The following is an 18,710-nucleotide window of genomic DNA, read 5'->3' as shown; positions in this document are numbered from 1 at the left end:
GTTATATTAGATTGATTTGAAAAACCAGGTTGCTTTGTGCTTTGTGTTTGCAACACTTTGCAGCACTCTGTCCCAGAGTATTACTCGCAGCTGGCAAAGCAAGGGTTATGCAAAGTTTAAGAATTGCTACTAACCGGCCTCCCTAACTCCAATCTCTCCCCCCTACAGTCTATATAATAAATACTGCTGCCAGAATTCTCCTCCTCTCATCCAGGAGAGTTCAGGCCCTTCCCCTGCTAAAGTCCTTATCGTGGCTTCCTATTAAACAAAGAATATCTTACAAACTCCTTCTCTTAACCTTCAAAGCTCTCCATTCCTCTGCTCCTCACTACATCTCTTCTCTTGTGTCTCCGTACGTTCCTGGCCGACTCCTTCGTTCCTCGCAGAGCAACCGCTTGGTTGCGCCCCCCACTACTACTGCTGTTTCCCGCCTTAAACCTTTCTTCCTTGCTGCCCCTTACATTTGGAATCCCCTCCCTGATTTCCTCCGGAGAGAATCCTCCCCCAGTCTTTTTAAAACTAAACTTAAAGACTGCCTTTTGGAGCACTCACCCAGCACCTGATCTGGGAACTGGCACTTATATTGTAATGTCACCCACTGTGACCTACAGCACTTATATTTGCCCATTTGTGTCTGTTAGTTACCCCTCCCATATAGATTGTAAGCTCTACGGGGCAGGGACCTTTATCCTCTTGTGCCTTTGACTCTTAACTTATTGCAACTGTATTTATCTTGTATTTATCTGTATTTATTGTTATACTTTGTATTTATCTATTATTATCTTATTAACCCCCTGTTTGTATTAATGTATTCTACTGTACAGCGCTGCATACATAAGTAGCGCTTTATAAATAAAGATATACATACAACAACTTGGAGGGGGGGAGGTAAGAATGGTGAAAGAAATAAGCAAAATAAGATTTTTAATTAAAAGAACATGCAAAATATGTTTTCACAATTTAAATTTCTATATATCGTGTGCCTTTGTGGGAAAAGTGTGTATATAGGTGTAGGGTACCCCTCTAGCATTGTTGGTATAGAAGCATATGGCACTATGACGTGGGACTCGTAGCTCAACCAGTGCTTGGCCCGATCTACCGGTAACCTGCTCTTCACTCATAAGTGCAAACAGTTTTACAGACTAATCCAACTAGTAATAAAAAAGGTTTAATAATGACTCGCCAAGATTCATATAATAAAATCCACAAATACGTTGTCATTTTCCGCCTGTCCAGCAGAGAGAGCAAACGTATAACTACATTACACCACATACGGCTCCCACTGTGCCAGCTCCATGCCGGAAGTTAAAGGGAACTTCCGGGTGATGCCCACGTGGGTGGAAGGAGCAATAGAATGTGGAGGAGCTGAGAGGCAGTGCAGTTCGCTAGTGACATAGGGGAGCAGAGTTCGGGGTTTTATTATTTGTTATTATTTTGGGCAGCAAACACATTAGGTGACAGCGACAATTTAAAAAGACAAACATGGGGAAGAAAGGGAAAAAAGAGAAAAAGGTAAAAGGCGCAGAGAAAACAGCTGCCAAGATGGAAAAGAAAGTGTCTAAAAGATCTAAAAAAGATGAGGTGAGACAGGGAAATATTTGCTTCACACGAAGTTGGGGGGAGGGGGAGCAGTAACAGGTTCATGTTAACACGAATCGGCACATATTTAATATTGAATCACTGAGACGCCCTCGGAAGGGAAATATGTCACTATAGTTCTGCTATGCATATTGCAATGTTATCGTTGTGTGGCAATTATAGTTAACTAACGTGGGGTCGGGCTGTATACATCACATATTGTTATTGTCCTTTATGGAGCACCAACATATACATAGCGCCAGCACATTACACATAGCGCCAGCGCGTTATACATAGCGCCAGCACATCATACATAGCGCCAGCACATCATACATAGCGCCAGCACATCATACATAGCGCCAGCACGTTATACATAGCGCCAGCGCGTTATACATAGCGCCAGCGGGTTATACATAGCGCCAGCACATTACACATAGCGCCAGCGCGTTATACATAGCGCCAGCACATCATACATAGCGCCAGCACATCATACATAGCGCCAGCACGTTATACATAGCGCCAGCACATTACACATAGCGCCAGCGCGTTACACATAGCGCCAGCACATTATACATAGCGCCAGCACATTATACATAGCGCCAGCACATTATACATAGCGCCAGTACAGTATACATAGCGCCAGTACAGTATACATAGCGCCAGCACAGTATACATAGCTCCAGTACAGTATACATAGCGCCAGCACAGTATACATAGCTCCAGTACAGTATACATAGCGCCAGCACAGTATACATAGCTCCAGTACAGTATACATAGCGCCAGTACAGTATACATAGCGCCAGCACAGTATACATAGCTCCAGTACAGTATACATAGCGCCAGCACATTATACATAGCGCCAGCACATTATACATAGCGCCAGTACAGTATACATAGCGCCAGTACAGTATACATAGCGCCAGCACAGTATACATAGCTCCAGTACAGTATACATAGCGCCAGCACAGTATACATAGCTCCAGTACAGTATACATAGCGCCAGCACAGTATACATAGCTCCAGTACAGTATACATAGCGCCAGTACAGTATACATAGCGCCAGCACAGTATACATAGCTCCAGTACAGTATACATAGCGCCAGCACATTATACATAGCGCCAGCACATTATACATAGCGCCAGCACATTATACATAGCGCCAGTACAGTATACATAGCGCCAGCACAGTATGCATAGCGCCAGCACAGTATGCATAGCGCCAGCACAGTATGCATAGCGCCAGCACAGTATGCATAGCGCCAGCACAGTATGCATAGCGCCAGCACAGTATGCATAGCGCCAGCACAGTATACATAGCTCACACTAGTCTCAGCCCAGTGAAGTTTACAATCTGAGGCCCCTATCAGATAATATAGACAATTTTTTAGTTTCCTTTTTGTTATTGTTTTCAAAATGATTTACATTAAATTGCTGGTTGGGGTCTGCGCATTTCCTAAAAAGTTTACTGATAGCATTATGTGCCATGTACAGAAGATTTTTAGGCACAATATACATCTATAAAAACCTTTGCAGGGCTTATTCTTATTAAGTTGCTTTGCGAGAAAACCACAGGCGACTTCTGGAAAATGGCGACATATATGTTTCCCACTGGTGATTTACATTATTGCCAGTGGGAAAGCATTTACAGGAAATTTGACTGTATTTTACAGGCTGACCTGAGGAAACAGGGCTGTGATTGGCTATCCCCCTGCTACTGTGCTTCTAGTAAGAATCATTTGGACAAGCCTACCCCTCATTTGAAACACAGACAGGGACCTGAGAGAATCTATAGGGATCTCCATTAAAGGGGCAATTTTTACAGATAATATTAATTTTTAGAGCAAAGTTAAACCAGCACCATATAATGTTCATAATTCATGACAGTTGCATGGTGTCAGTTAATCAGTCAATCACTATCCTGCATCTGTTCCAGTCGGAATATTTCGGCAAGCATTTGTATTTGCTATTATATAAGAAAATATTTAGCTCATTCCCATACTCTGGGCCGAGTCCGCCTCAAAGCCAGATCTCCGCCAGCTCAACAAAATAGTGCTGACAATCCTGAATTCCTTAGCTTCTGGCAAGGCACAACCCTGAATGCCGACATCTAATTAGACTTCAGGGAAACTGCCGTTAATTTTAAGAAGGGCCCTCAATTGTCAGTGTATTGCTGTAACTCTCTCTACATCCATTTCATCACAGAGGTGACTTTTTGAAGAGGTGGGCCCCTCTCAAAGTGCTGCTTTGATTTTATGGGATACAGATTGTTTTCAATTTTTGTGGTGCCAGCATAAATAAAATAGTTTGTATTTCATTTTTAGTATTAAAGGAGAAGGAAAGGCAAAGTCACTTGGGGTTGCCAAAATGTTAGGCACCTCCAAGTGACTTAAATCGCTTACCTTTTACCCCGGGTTGGTGCCCCTGTTAGGAGAGAACAGCACCAGCCCGGGGTACCTTCAGCGCTTCCTCCTTCCGTCTTCTGTCGCATGCGCAGTAGAGTGAAAAGCCAAACTTTAACAGAGAAGTCGGCTTTTCACTCTACTGCACATGTGCCTGTCCTTAGTCGTTCCAAAAGCAAAGGCGGAAGAAGGAAGAGCTGCGATACAGGTACCCCGGGCTGGTGCTGTTTTCTCCTAACAGGGGCACCAGCCCGGGGTACAAGGTAAGGGATTTAAGTCACTTGGGGGTGCCTAACATTTTGGCACCCCCAAGTGACTTAGCCTTTCCTTGTCCTTTAAGACTATAATGTATTCAGACTACAATATTTTACCATGCAAGGAATAGTCTCAGTATTTTTCTTTGATTGTTTTCAGCACCTATTCAATGAAATCATGTTGAAGAATAGGGTGTACTTCCACTTCCTGCTTTATTTTTTTTATAAAAAGGTGTGTCACCCAAGGCAGTCTATATGGCGAGTCAGTATTTTGTGCAATACTAACAAAGCTGTTTAATTTAAATGGAAAACTCAACTGATAGATGAGACAGTGTAATTTGTGTATAAAGTCACTGCAAAATCTAGAAATGCATAAGCTGCACTTCTTCCTGAGCTGTGCGGTAAGACAGTTCTGTTATATGACAACATTGCATTAATATCTGACTGTTTGTACCAGAGTATGAATATTTGGAAACTTTGCCAATGTCTCATTATCGTAAACTCCTTACATGTTTTTCTAAACAAAAAGAATTCTTATATTTGTATAGAAATTTGTACCTCACCAATTTGTAGTTAGCCTTCATGTTTTGTTCATGTTCACAACTGCTTTTGCAGGAGGATTTGGAAGCTCTCATAGCTGAATTTCAAACACTGGATGCAAAAAAGACCCAGATAATAGAGACCAGCTGTCCTCCGCCTTCCCCAAGGCAAGTGAAATATTTACTACCTTGTGCATGAATAACACTGTGAGTAAATTACTAAACAACATGGATGCAAACACTTGATACCTGCAAAAGTGCTTAGAGACTTTGTTTTAGTGTAGCAGTAAAGCACTCTCTTTTGTACAGCCAACAAACAGACTGTACTTGTTAGACTGGGTTAGACCCAAACATGAGTTCCTAATTTCATTTAGAAGTATTGTTACATCAGTCATCAGAAGTGGAGCATTTATTGGATAATCGATTACAGAAAGGATCCCCAAGCTTTTTTACCCGTGAGCCACATTTAAGTATAAAAAAAAGTTGAAAAGGAGCACAATCATGCAATATATTTCTGGGAGTGCTAGATTTGGGCTTTGATTGGCTATTGGCCCTTATGTGGAATGGCAGCCTACAGGAGGCTCTGTTTGGCAGTACACATGGTTTTTATGTAACTAAAACTTGCCTTTAATCCAGGAATTCAAAAATGAGCACCTTCTTTGAGGCCACTGGGAGCAACATCCAATGGTTGAGGAAGTAATTAAGATATCTATTAGGGATATACCAAATCTATCATTTTTTTGTCCAAATACCAAACCATGTCAAAAGCTTTATTTGCATATTCAAATAAACAATAAATGCTGGACTTTTGCCTAGTTCCTAACCAAATCCTGCAATCAGTGCATCCCTAATAGTACTAAAGAAGAAAAAGCATCCAAAGATAATGCTTTATACTTGTACTTGTGTCAGTGAATTGCATGCTATACATGTAAAAGATTGTTTGATACAGAAGAAATGTGCACTCTCCAGATTTTGCTGAACTCCAGTTCCCAGATTGATTTTTATGGGGTGCTGGACTTTGTACTTGAATGGTCTACTAAATTTTAGTATAAAGGCTCCTCAGAATAACATTTGGAGTTTTGTAAAATTCATCTTGCAATAGTACAGGTATGGGATCCCTTATCTGGAAACCAGTTATCCAGAAAGCTCCGAATTACGAAATGCCCGTCTCCCATAGACTCCATTTTAATCAAATAATTCAGAATTTTAAAACTGATTTCCTTTTTCTCTGTAGTAATAAAACAGTACCTTGTACAGTAATTGATCCCAACTAAGATATAAATAATCCTTATTGGATGCAAAACAATCCCATAGGGTTTAATTAATGTTTTATTGATTCTCTAGTAGACTTAAGGTATGGAGATCCAAATTACGGAAAGACCCCTTATCCAGAATACCCTTGGTCCCGAGCATTCTGGATAATGGGTCCTATACCTGAATACCTTTGTTTTTTGTTTTACATTTTGTAGGAATTGACATAAATATCTTTATTTCCCTCACCTTTAGATTAAATGGATCTCTCACTCCACACCCCGAAAAAGATGAGTTGATTCTTTTTGGAGGTGAATATTTCAATGGCCAAAAAGTAAAGTATATATTTTTCCCTTTTATTATTTTATTAAAAATCAATGTTCTTGGGCAAAAGGCAATGAAATTGAATATATGGTTTTACAGTAATGCACAATGAATGTAGGAGCAATAAACCTAATAAAGGCCATTACATCTCTAGATTCAGGCTGCTTTTGTAGCAAATATATCTAGTGGTTGCTCCTCGTTGCTTTCCATTTCCGTTTATTTCATTTTCTGCCAACCACTGGTAAAATATTTTGTGCTGGAGTCTGAACAAAGATGTAATGTAGGGCAGAGAAGTAGTGCCAAAGAACATGGACACCTTATTCTATTTGCATCAGGACATATAGGTGTAGATGTTCTTTTTTTCTACATTAAATCAGCCAGAATTATACAGAAGCAAAGACAAAGTTTGGCCCCTGGTAACAACTCATATGTTTGCTCTTTCTATTTAGCGTCTGAGCTTTACAGGGCCACTGCATAAAACCTCAATGTTTTCATGTAGGATTTCATCTCTCTTTATTGTGTTATCCCTTAATATTAAAACTAACTTTTCTTTCCAAATTCAGATATAGAAGATGTAACGAATACATTACAAGTTTGCTATTGGCTTTTTTTATGTATAAGACTAATTCTATGACCCCTTATTGGAATTGGCATTGATAACCAGTATCTAGAGACTCTTGGTCCTGAGGTTTAAAGGTTACACCTGCATTGATGTTATTATTATTATTATATTAATATATGTAGCACACCATATGCTGTGCACTATAAGTATGTTTTTTTACATTTTTTTGCCCAAATTAAAATTCATTTAGAGTGAGGTTTTGGGAGAAGCTTATTTGCAAAAAAACTTATTTGGAGGCACTGGATGAATTATGTGTAACCTTTTTCTAGGTTAAAGGGGGCTCTCATAAAATGTTGGCCCTCCATGGGCTTGAGGTAGAAAAACTCAAACACCACTGCCATAGTATAATATTTTTCTTCCTGCTGACTCGTACATGAATTTGATGATCTAGTCAGATATGTGTTTTTTTAATACCTTTCTAGGTACGCACTAAATGTAGAGTATCAGACTTTACTCTGTCTTGATATTATTCAGCAAAATGCGAACACATTTTCATTAGATAATGTACTTGCCAAGGACCAACGTGAAATCATCCACTAATTCTCTTGCCAGTTATTCACTCCCACCCCTTGTCTGATGTAACATAAAACGAAGAAATGTTGTCGGCCATTACTGGCTTGTGAGAATGGATTTTCTATCAATATTTAATGAATCTTGAATCCTTTCAAGCTGCTGCTCATTGCCAGTGGCCTGCTCTCTGTGTATCATAATGTGTTTTGGCAATGTATAAACTCATCCATGAGAATTCTGTTACATCTGGGCTGTTGATAAGGGCATCTTTGTAGGACACTGCCTTGCCAGTAACATTTATGGTGGGTTTGACATTCTTACATACCAGACCTTCTCAGAAACATTGCTCTCAGTCTTACACACGCCAAAACTTTAACTTTATGCATTTCTAAGTTTTAGGATTTGAAATTGCTCTAAATCTTTGGTCTTCTCCTAGAAGAGTAAGATGAGAGGATATTATTGGCTATTGGAAATATCAGATGACATGCTATAACTGTTTAATGTATTTCCTTCCTTAGACTTTTCTCTACAATGAACTATATATATATAATATCAAAAAGAATACATGGAGCAAGATAGACATCCCAAACCCTCCTCCACGAAGATGTGCCCATCAGGTAATTGGGTTTACAAAGCTGGTGCCAGTGTGCATATTTTCTTTAATACATTGGAAGATGTTTTACAGCAAACAAAAAAAGAAACAGATTTAAGGCACTGATTTTTAACTACTAAGCAGGAGAACTGGGAGTATAAAATGGAATGGTTTATTATCTCTCTAGATGGGAAGTATTAAGGTACAATAAATGTATTGTCTTTTCTTTTTAATGAACAAGATGTTTAGTAGATAGAAGGCAATCTTTTGTTCTAGCACAGCTATATTTTTACATTTATGTTTTTCATGTAACATAAACCTTTTACTTTGTTATGGGGAACTAATTAAGATGTTGAATTCTTTTTTTTATTCACAAGGAATGTAAATTACTATCAACAGAAGACTGCTTTACAACTTGAGCGGAAATCTCTTGTTAGGCCTTAATTAATGCAGGCCACTCTTTCTGCTTTACACATGGGAGGACCACCAATCCTGCAAAAGTTTAATATCTACACAGCATTTTGTTTTTCATTTCTTTTCAATAACAAAATCCAGAATTTATGTATGTTTATAAGGGATGCACCAAATCCAGTATTCACTTGCAACTGAATTGGTTAGCCCAGTGGTAAGTCATTATTTTGTCTGTTAATAAGTGAGCAGAATGTTCTCACTCCCAGCCATGCTGAGTTAGAGATGGAGAGAAGAATGTGCATCCCTGGGCTAGCCGTGCCTGAATTTCCTATGAACGTGAGATGAAGAGACTGGTGGCACCACCAGAAGGGCTTTGAGGGGGAAATGGATCTGGGTACAAAAAAAAAAACAAAAAAATAGATTTAAGGCACTGATTTATAAATGTATTTTATTTTAAATGAGCAAGATGTTGAGGAGTAGATAGAAGAGCGCAATGAGTTTGGTACATAATTGGATATAGGTTGAAATTTTAGTTGGGGCAGAGCTGTAAATTGCTTTGAATGTCAGGGTCAGGTAAAAGCCTGAAACAGAAAGAACTCGCACACCCTTGCTTGCCAAAAAAAGATAAGCCCAGTGCTCTGTGAGTGAGGGATCCTCATCCTCTATCCAATACTCTTCAAACAATCCTACAAATATTTTTCAGTGGGGTATTCCCTTGCAATTTAATGCAGAAGAGCAATGTTTTGGGGCATGCTTGACAAAGGGGCATTGCCCTGAAACATTGTACTTCTGCGTTAAATTGCAAGGTGATACCCTGCTGAAAATGCTCTTGTGTGCCTGTGAGAATTCTTTTACTGGGGTCAGGTAGGAGGCCATGGCACGAAGTATACAAAAAAAAAAAGTCACCTTGGACAGCCATGAGGAACCACAATTAGAGTTGAGGAATAATTACAGTGGCTTGCAATAATATCCGGCCCCCTTGAACTTTTCCACATTTTGTCACATTACAGCCACAAAACCTGAATCAATTTTATTGGAATTCCACGTGAAAGACCAATACAAAGTGGTGTACACGTGAGAAGTGGAACAAAAATCATACATGATTCCAAACATTTTTTACAAATAAATAACTGCAAAGTGGGGTGTGCGTAATTATTCAGCCCCCTGAGTCAATACTTTGTAGAACCACCTTTTGCAGCAATTACAGCTGCCAGTCTTTTAGGGTATGTCTCTACCAGCTTTGCACATCTAGAGACTGAAATCCTTGCCCATTCTTCTTTGCAAAACAGCTCCAGCTCAGTCAGATTAGATGGACAGCGTTTGTGAACAGCTGTTTTCAGATCTTGCCACAGATTCTCGATTAGATTTAGATCTGGACTTTGACTGGGCCATTCTAACACATGGATATGTTTTGTTTTAAACCATTCCATTGTTGCCCTGGCTTTATGTTTAGGGTCGTTGTCCTGCTGGAAGGTGAACCTCCGCCCCCAGTCTCAAGTCTTTTGCAGACTCCAAGAGGTTTTCTTCCAAGATTGCCCTGTATTTGGCTCCATCCATCTTCCCATCAACTCTGACCAGCTTCCCTGTCCCTGCTGAAGAGAAGCACCCCCAGAGCATAATGCTGCCACCACCATATTTGACAGTGGGGATGGTGTGTTCAGAGTGATGTGCAGTGTTAGTTTTCCGCCACACGTAGCGTTTTGCATTTTGGCCAAAAAGTTCCATTTTGGTCTCATCTGACCAGAACACCTGCTTCCACATGTTTGCTGTGTCCCCCACATGGCTTGTGGCAAACTGCAAACGGGACTTCTTATGGTTTTCTGTTAACAATGGCTTTCTTCTTGCCACTCTTCCATAAAGGCCAAGTTTGTGTAGTGCACGACTAATAGTTGTCCTATGGACAGATTCCCCCACCTGAGCTGTAGATCTCTGCAGCTCATCCAGAGTCACCATGGGCCTCTTGGCTGTATTTCTGATCAGCGCTCTCCTTGTTCGGCCTGTGAGTTTAGGTGGACGGCCTTGTCTTGGTAGGTTTACAGTTGTGCCATACTCCTTCCATTTCTGAATGATCGCTTGAACAGTGATCCGTGGGATGTTCAAGGCTTTGGAAATCTTTTTGTAGCCTAAGCCTGCTTTAAATTTCTCAATAACTTTATCCCTGACCTGTCTGGTGTGTTCTTTGGACTTCATGGTGTTGTTGCTCCCAATATTTTCTTAGACAACCTCTGAGGCCGTCACAGAGCAGCTGTATTTGTACTGACATTAGATTACGCACAAGTGCACTCTATTTAGTCATTAGCACTCATCAGGCAATGTCTATGGGCAACTGACTGCACGCAAACCAAAGCGGGCTGAATAATTACGCACTCCCCACTGTGCAGTTATTTATTTGTAAAAAATGTTTGGAATCATGTATGATTTTCATTCCACTTCTCACGTGTACACCACTTTGTATTTCACGTGAAATTCCAATAAAACTGATTGTGGCTGTAATGTGACAAAATGTGGAAAAGTTCAAGGGGGCCGAATACTTTTGCAAGCCACTGTATACTGCTTTGTAAGGCATACGCACCGCTGTCTGTAACAGAGTTTCAAACCATCAAATACAATGTTTTACTAAAACATAGATTCCCCACTGAGCCTGCCAAGAAGCAAGTTGACATTCATTTTTATATTTTTTTTGTGCTTCTGTTGCTTCATAGTAGTATCAAGTAGTATCATAGTATTAAGTTATTTGTTTCCTTTCTTCTCTTTTTCATGTTACCTTCTTAATTTGCCCATGTTACCATGTCATTCCAAACAGAGGCTATATGTAAGGAGGGTGGAGACAAAGATTTACCATTCCCACTGGATCAGGTATTCCAAGTCTGCTTTAGTTAACTTTATCCATATAACCAAGGACCCCTTTCTCTCCAAATTAAGTACAGCTTTTTAGCTGCTCAATGCATGTATTGATTTAACAGAGAAAAGACCAATGCTATCAAATCCTTTTGGATTGAGCACACCGTGATGGGCATGATTCTCTTTTTTTTTTTTTTTTTAACTCTCAGGTTATAAGAGCTAGGATCAATTTATCGCACCCAAGGGCAGTTAAATAGGCAGAAATCCATTTTCTTCCCTCCATTGCTAACTCGGCATGATTGGGAGTGAGACCATTCTGCTCACTTATTAACAGAAAAATAATGACTTACCACTGGTCTAAACAATTCAGTTGCAACCCAAGTGCTGGATTATTTTTAATATTATTTTAAATATTTATTTTACTAGGTTATTTGTGCTATATTATTTTAAGCTAAAATGCGGGACAGCAACACGTGTTGTCATGTAAAGGCTTTTGTTTGTCCGTATGCAGTAACCATAGCAACTGGTCAACAGGAAGCATTTTGTGGGCACTTGTTTAAAAGCAAACATATAATTGGTTGCAATGGGTTACTGTACCTGTCCAGCTTAGTGCCTTTTATTGCACATGGTGAAATTAACTTTTATGGGAAGGTCATCTCCCATGGAGTCCAATTTAGGCAAATAATTCTGTTTTTTTCTAATTATTAACTGTTTATCTGTAATGATAAAACGGTAATTTTTCCTGCCTTTATGGGCCCCACCACTACTTTTCAGATGAAAGCATTGTCCCTGATCACATCCTCATGGCAGCTTCTCCCTGTTACACGTGCAGCATTTCCGGGTTTGTTATGCACTTCCAGGATTCAATAAAAATTCATATTCTTTTAATTTATTCACTTAAATTAAAAGTCTGTAATTAACGGCTCAGTGTAACATGAATATCTACGTGTTTTGTGCCTCGTTGCTTGCACTTCCTCAGAAGTACAAAAATCACAACTTTATAGATCAGACCACTCACACTCTTAAAGGAATCTCTTAAAAGCGTTTATAAGTGGTGATTTTTTACACTGTGCTTTTACTAGTGCCAGTAATGAGAAATGAAACTCGGCAGTAGTTATCCATGTTATCCATTACTGACAATATTTTAATATATGTGAAATATAGAATATGAATGTTTCCTGAATCCTGGAAGTGCATAATAAACCCCTTTTCCAGAAATGCAATAATAAAACAGTACCTTGTACTTGATCTTAAGCTACATAAACCCATACTGGTGTCAAAACAATTCCACTGGGGTTAGTAGACTTAAATGAGAAGGAAAGTCATTATGGCATTTTACTACATCTAATAGATTAGTTACAATAGTGCAAGCTAGAACACTATATTTATACTGCAGTAGGCTTTACTATACAGATTCAACAGTTCTCTGTGATTTGCCACATGTTTACTGGCACCACTAGCTGCAGCAAGATCAAGGACCCCTGGCACAGAAAGGGTTAAATATATAATAATAATAAGGCAACACAAAGATAAAAAAAAGACAATTGTACATCAATTCATGTATGTATAAGCTTTGAATTTTGTTACTAGATTGCTGGTCCTGCAAACATATCTAAGCAGCTTGGTGAATGAATTACAGCACAGTATACCAATGAATATAGAAGGCAAAAAATTCCCTAAATTTTTAAATATTAAAGGAAGTCCTATCTTGTAAGCCCTCAGATTTGCATTATGTGCCTCCTGTAGTAAATTCCATCTGTAAAAAGACTTTTTTTCCCATTGCTATTGCAAAAATAAAAAAGAATGTGTAGTTTGTCATTAGAAATAGCATATAGCATCTGTTACTAACACTCCAATGACACTGGTGTGTGTCCTAGCCTGACAATAAAATTGAATTTCCTCAAAGGCCTAAACTTTTGTTAGACCCTCTGCACATTTTAATCTAATAAGCTCTATAGTCGAAGCCAAATTCCAAAGGTGGTTTGGTTCCATTACTGCTGCAGAGATGTTATTAACCTTTTTATGCCTTTTGTCATCCTTCAGTTGTTCCGTGACTTCTGAGATTCAAAAGTAAATGAAGTGCAAACACGGGAATACTTACTCTCTCTTTTTGATCTTCTAAAGTTGTCCAATTTTGCGTCTTTGTGTTAATCAGCTTCTAAAATAAAATAACATGATTTAAAGGAAAGTCAGAATCACTGGCCGGTGCCAATGTGTTAGGCACCCCTCAAGTAAATTTAATTTGGGGATCTGCCTGAAGAAGACCGCATTAGTGTGCTAGTGCAAGAGTTTAGACGTAGGCCTAGAAACAGCCCCTCCGCACACATCTCCTCTATTCTGTTTTTGTATCCAGAGACACTGCATCTGCTCAGGTGCAGACACACAAAGCAGAATCCAGCTGCACCAGGACAGACTGCATCAACACATTCATGCACTCCTCTTTAGTCGGGTCTACTTGGAAAAGTTCTTATACCCACTGGGTTCAAGCCTCCCCCCTTGTATTCCAGCATTTAGTCAACATCAGTTATTGATGGTTGGTAAAAGGTTCCATAAAACAAAATTAGTCTCTTCTGCTGCTTTAGGCAAATGTATTTGTATTAAGTTTTGAGTCTTTTTAAGGCAATCATTTATATTCACAGAAACTGCTGCATATTGACCTTTAAGAACCAATAGATCATCAGAGCACAGTCTTACAGCCCAATACATTTTTAACATGTTCCACTTAAATAACATAACAAAAAAAACAGGAACATTATCATTATTCAGTTAGAAAATATACAATGCATACAAATAAGTAATGGAAAAGGAATCATTTTTTATGTTGTAAATGTATTTTCCAATGAGGAATGTCAGTCTATCTGCAAATGAATAGTTGGTGGTATTGTATACTACAAAGCATGCAGTGTCATAATTTGGCAAGGATATACATTGTAGGATTTATTTCATTCTTTTGTTGTTCTTGCCACAGGCTGCGGCTGTTCCACAGGGTGGTGGACAAATTTGGATTTTTGGAGGAGAGTTTGCATCACCTGATGGGGAGCAGTTTTACCACTATAAGGACCTGTGGGTTCTGCACCTTCAGACCAAGACTTGGGAACAGATCAAGTAAGTTGGCAATTTACTTCTATCATAGATAGGATCAAGGTAGAAAAAACAAAAACCAAGATTTATCAGTCTGGTTTTATATTGTGGTTACAGAAAAATTGTATTGTACTGTTTTAGCTCTGTGGTCTTAAAGACATGCAAATTACATTTTCAGACAATGCAGAGTATTTTCCAGCATACTTTTTGTGACTTTAATCCTCTTGTCCGTGTAAAAGCTCTGAACCAGTTCCATGGAGTGTCCAGAGTATTCAGCAACCCTTTTCATTTGGGTTATTGTGTTTCACAATACCCAAAAAGTTCAGAAAAATGTAAGAAACTCACAGGTACCTCATATATTGAAGTAGAGTAATTATTAAATCAATGATTAGCCCAAGTGTTCTTATACTCAACTTAAGTTGAATTAATCTATAAACCTGGTTAAACACGGATCTGTGATACTCATACCACCCTGTGTGACTAATATAGCACTGACGCAAAATTGCTAGTGAAAGTCTTGGCTAACAGACTGCTCTATAAATAAATCACTTTAGCCCTGGTTTGAGTTTCATACTGTCATTGGTCTCTGCCAAAGTTTTGACATAGTTAAATGGCCATTTCTATTATGGGTGGGTATAGTGAGAGTTTCCTCCTAGAGGGGTATTTGTTGATAACAGACAAGGGGACTGTTTTCCAATTCACATGGCTGTTTGCCAGGCATTGTATGGTGCTCATAGCAATGGTGGTAGTGGATTGAAATCTTTCAGTTATACATTGGACGCATATGAAGTAATTCAAGTAGACCAAGAAGTGCATGAAGAAGCATATTTAGGCCAATATTTTGGGCATAAATTTCTGTTCTGGTTTCAGCTACTATATGTAGATCTAGTTGCACAGGTCTGGGTTAACTTCCCCCATATCCTCATCTTTTACATTGCATAGGGGTACTCAGCAAGGATATCCAGTTCACTCTTGTTTGCATTAGCTATAGCCATTAGACATGCAAATAACGTACAAGATCTCTGCTACAAGACTTGTGAAGAATGCATAGGCCTTTCTTCAGGCCCATCCTTGCAGGCAGTACTATGTCATACAAGGTTTTAAAGTAAATTTCTTATACTTCTCATTGACCACCAGGTCCACAAACATTATCATAACCTGAGTTAATCAGATCAAATATGTAGGGATAACAGTAACTCCCCATTAATCTTTATTCTCTGAAAGAAAATTAAACCAGCTGTCTACTGATTTCACTTTAATGGTTATCTCCTGGAAGAGACTACTACTGTGGGGAAGGACCTTTTTAAAATTATATTTCTTTCCAAAGTCTTGTATTTCTTTTGAAATTCCCCAGACGGAATAAATGAGCCATACTTTCCAAACTCTAGTGTCTTACTGTCCTCTCTATGGTCAGGCAAACAGGCCAGATTATCTTGGAAAACACTTATGGCTGCACTGGAACAAGTTAGCCTTGGCCCCCCAAATCTATGGTTTTACAGTCTAGCACAGGGGTGGGCAAACTTTTTGGCTCACGGGCCACATTTACTCACCCCCGGGCCAGGGCGGGCCCCCTTCATCTCTTTAATTCCGGCACGCCAATGACACCAAGTCTCGCGTGATGAGACTTGGCGTCGTCGGCGGGCCGGATTAAAAAGGCAAAGGGGCCGGATGTGGCCCGCGGGCCGTAGTTTGCCCACCCCTGGTTTAGCAGCATGACTGTTACATATACACAGCTGGTTTATCCCTAATCCCAAAGATCCCAATATGCTTTTTCAGTCACTTCTAGATTTACTTGAATCACTTCATAAATGCTATATGCAAAGATTAAAATCCATGACCACCACTACAATATGCCCATTTGACTTCATAGAATATTTTCAGACAATCCCTTCTCCTGTAACCGCTGTCACCTCCCTGCCACCGATTTCCTGCATCTCGTGGACTTGTCCTAAGGTTGAAAAATTCTAGAGGAAAGTGTTAAAATGTCTGATTGATCATCTTGCCTTACCTGAAGTCATTATTCCTCAAGTGTGTTTACTTGGTGTGTTTACCCACTATCAGGCCAGTCTAGTTTATTGTACCTTTACGATTTCATGCCAAAACAGCGATAGTCCTGCATTGGAGGCCAAAGTCCCCCTCGTTTTCTTAGGGCTCTGGCACACGGGGAGATTAGTCGCCCGCGACGGGATGGCACACGCGGCGGCGCGATTTCCCGAAATCGAGTCTTTTTCGGCGATATCGGGAAATCGCCCCGCCGCGTGTGCCATCCCGCCGGCGACTTACATGTTCGCCGGTGGGATGGCGGGTCATGGCAACTCGGGGAGATTAGTCGCCCGTGAACAGGGAGTTTTGTCGCGGGCGACTAATTTCCCCGTGTGCCAGAGCCCTAACTGACTGGACTTAGTCAACTGCTTGCTTCCCTAATTAAACTAAAATAGGAAGCATGTGGTACCTCCGCTAAGTTTGAAAATATATGTGAGCACTGGTTTGAGTTCTACTTACTTTCACCTCTGCATTTTCAGATTGAATTGCACTCTATAACACTGTAGGCACTAAAAATTGATATACTGTAACTTGTGACACTTGTTACACTGCCAACAACTAAATTAAAACTTTCAAAAAGGGTTGCATACTTAAATGTATGAGTATGTTATGGTTCCATATCTGACTAACTGGAGCAATTGCATGAGCTGTCAGTAGAGGTTCCGTAGTGGGAGTACTACATCATGAAAACTTCTAGTCATTTTTATGTTCCTACTCTGCATAGAAATGAGTGAAAGAATCTGTATAATTTCTGTGAACTGATTTCCCTGTGCCAACAAATTGCTTTATTAGAAAGGAAGGGAACTGCCTTAGCATGTAATTGTGTCATTGCCAAACAGGGCATCTGGTGGGCCATCTGGGAGAAGTGGCCATCGCATGACGTACTGCAAAAGGCAGCTGATTGTTTTTGGAGGATTTCATGAGAGTACAAGGTAAGGGGGGGGGGTATTTAAAATGTTTTTAGGTGAAGTGTACCCTCTATTCCTTGATGATAGCAGTTCAAAGCAATTTACTGTAGCCTCTGTCGTATACCAGTGCATCAGAAATGTTAATTGTTCTATGTGATCAAGTGGCACTTGAAAGTTGATCCTTAATAAATGATCCTTAATAATAATAATTGTTAATAATAATAATAATTGATCATTAATATAAATGTATACATCCTTAATATAAATATGACCTTAGATGTTATCTGTTTTCACGCAAGTCCTAAAACTAGATATTAAGACATCAATTAAACAAAATCGTCAAGAACATAATTCTTGTTTGTTTATTTATTGAGAAAAATTATTAAAGCGTTATATTTGTGTCTGGAAAAAAGTATGTGAAGTTCTGCTATCATTAGCTGCTGTCATCCCCCTTGGGCAACAATAACTACAACTAAATATTCCCAGTAACTTGATGCTGCGCATCGGCTTGGAGGAACTTTAGCCCATTCCTCATTACAGGACAACTTCCTCACATGAACTGCCCGCTTTAGCCAAAGGTGACTAGATTTATGGAGCAAAATCCGGGGACGGGTAAAAATCTGGTCACCTTAGGCTAAAGTGGGCAGTTCATGTGAGGAAGTTGTTGTGCACCGTGGCAAATTTTTAGGCCACACCCATTTTGACAGACATGCCCCCAACAAACCACTTCAATTTTACAGATACAACCTCAGTAAATATATAAATCAAAGCAGAGGCAATACCATGTATAATACCCCCCAGAACTCATAGCATGGTGACAGAATGGCAATTCCATGTATAATACCCCCCAGAACTCATAGCAGGGTAACAGAGTGGCAATACCATGTATGATACCCCCAGAACCCATAGCAGGGTGACAGACGCATACCATATACATTAGCCAGTATTTGAGGAAGGAGTTGAGCGTAAGTATTTTGTTATATGCCTCCCGTGCACAAGCAATGCCAAGAGTAGCTGAAGAAATTTAAACTTAATTGTAAGTTTATTGTAAAGTCTTCTGTGCCGAAGGACTTCCTAAGCTGGCTGCTTGAATGCCTGGCGATGTAGGGGACGAATGGTAACCTTACCGTAGCCCCTTCCACAACATTTCCATGGGTTTAACCCTTTGCCTGGCAATCACATAGATCCTGCATCTATAATTGCCAAGAAACTGGTACCTATATTCTTTAGCAGTTAGAGTTTTTCTTCTTAACTTTAACAATGCTGTTTTTTTTTTTTATCATAGCTTTGCAGTTTGGTAATTTGGAGTCTTCACACATTTTTTGTTTCGTCAGAATGTTAACTTTCCAAAAATGTA

General features: G+C 39.6%; 1 protein-coding gene across 2 annotated transcripts in view; it reads left to right on the top strand.

Moving 5' to 3' along the window:
* Positions 1-1,286: 1,286 nt before the first annotated feature.
* klhdc4 (kelch domain containing 4) overlaps positions 1,287-18,710 on the top strand; it is a 29,589-nt gene continuing 12,165 nt past the window's right edge. The window contains exons 1-6 of one of the 2 annotated variants that reach the window (XM_002936103.5): positions 1,287-1,581; positions 4,847-4,938; positions 6,277-6,355; positions 7,996-8,094; positions 14,290-14,426; positions 17,285-17,377. In XM_002936103.5, the coding sequence (XP_002936149.3) occupies positions 1,483-1,581; positions 4,847-4,938; positions 6,277-6,355; positions 7,996-8,094; positions 14,290-14,426; positions 17,285-17,377 (599 nt within the window). In that variant the 5' untranslated portion in view covers positions 1,287-1,482. Of the gene's footprint in view, positions 1,582-4,846; positions 4,939-6,276; positions 6,356-7,995; positions 8,095-11,033; positions 11,337-14,289; positions 14,427-17,284; positions 17,378-18,710 lie in introns of those variants that run through there. The other variant, XM_012962309.3, reaches the window with a different exon arrangement.

The sequence above is a fragment of the Xenopus tropicalis genome, chromosome 4 (genome assembly GCF_000004195.4).
Source record: "Xenopus tropicalis strain Nigerian chromosome 4, UCB_Xtro_10.0, whole genome shotgun sequence".
In the NCBI taxonomy this organism is placed as follows: Eukaryota; Metazoa; Chordata; class Amphibia; order Anura; family Pipidae; genus Xenopus; species Xenopus tropicalis.
This window is presented reverse-complemented; position numbering and strand designations above follow the sequence as displayed.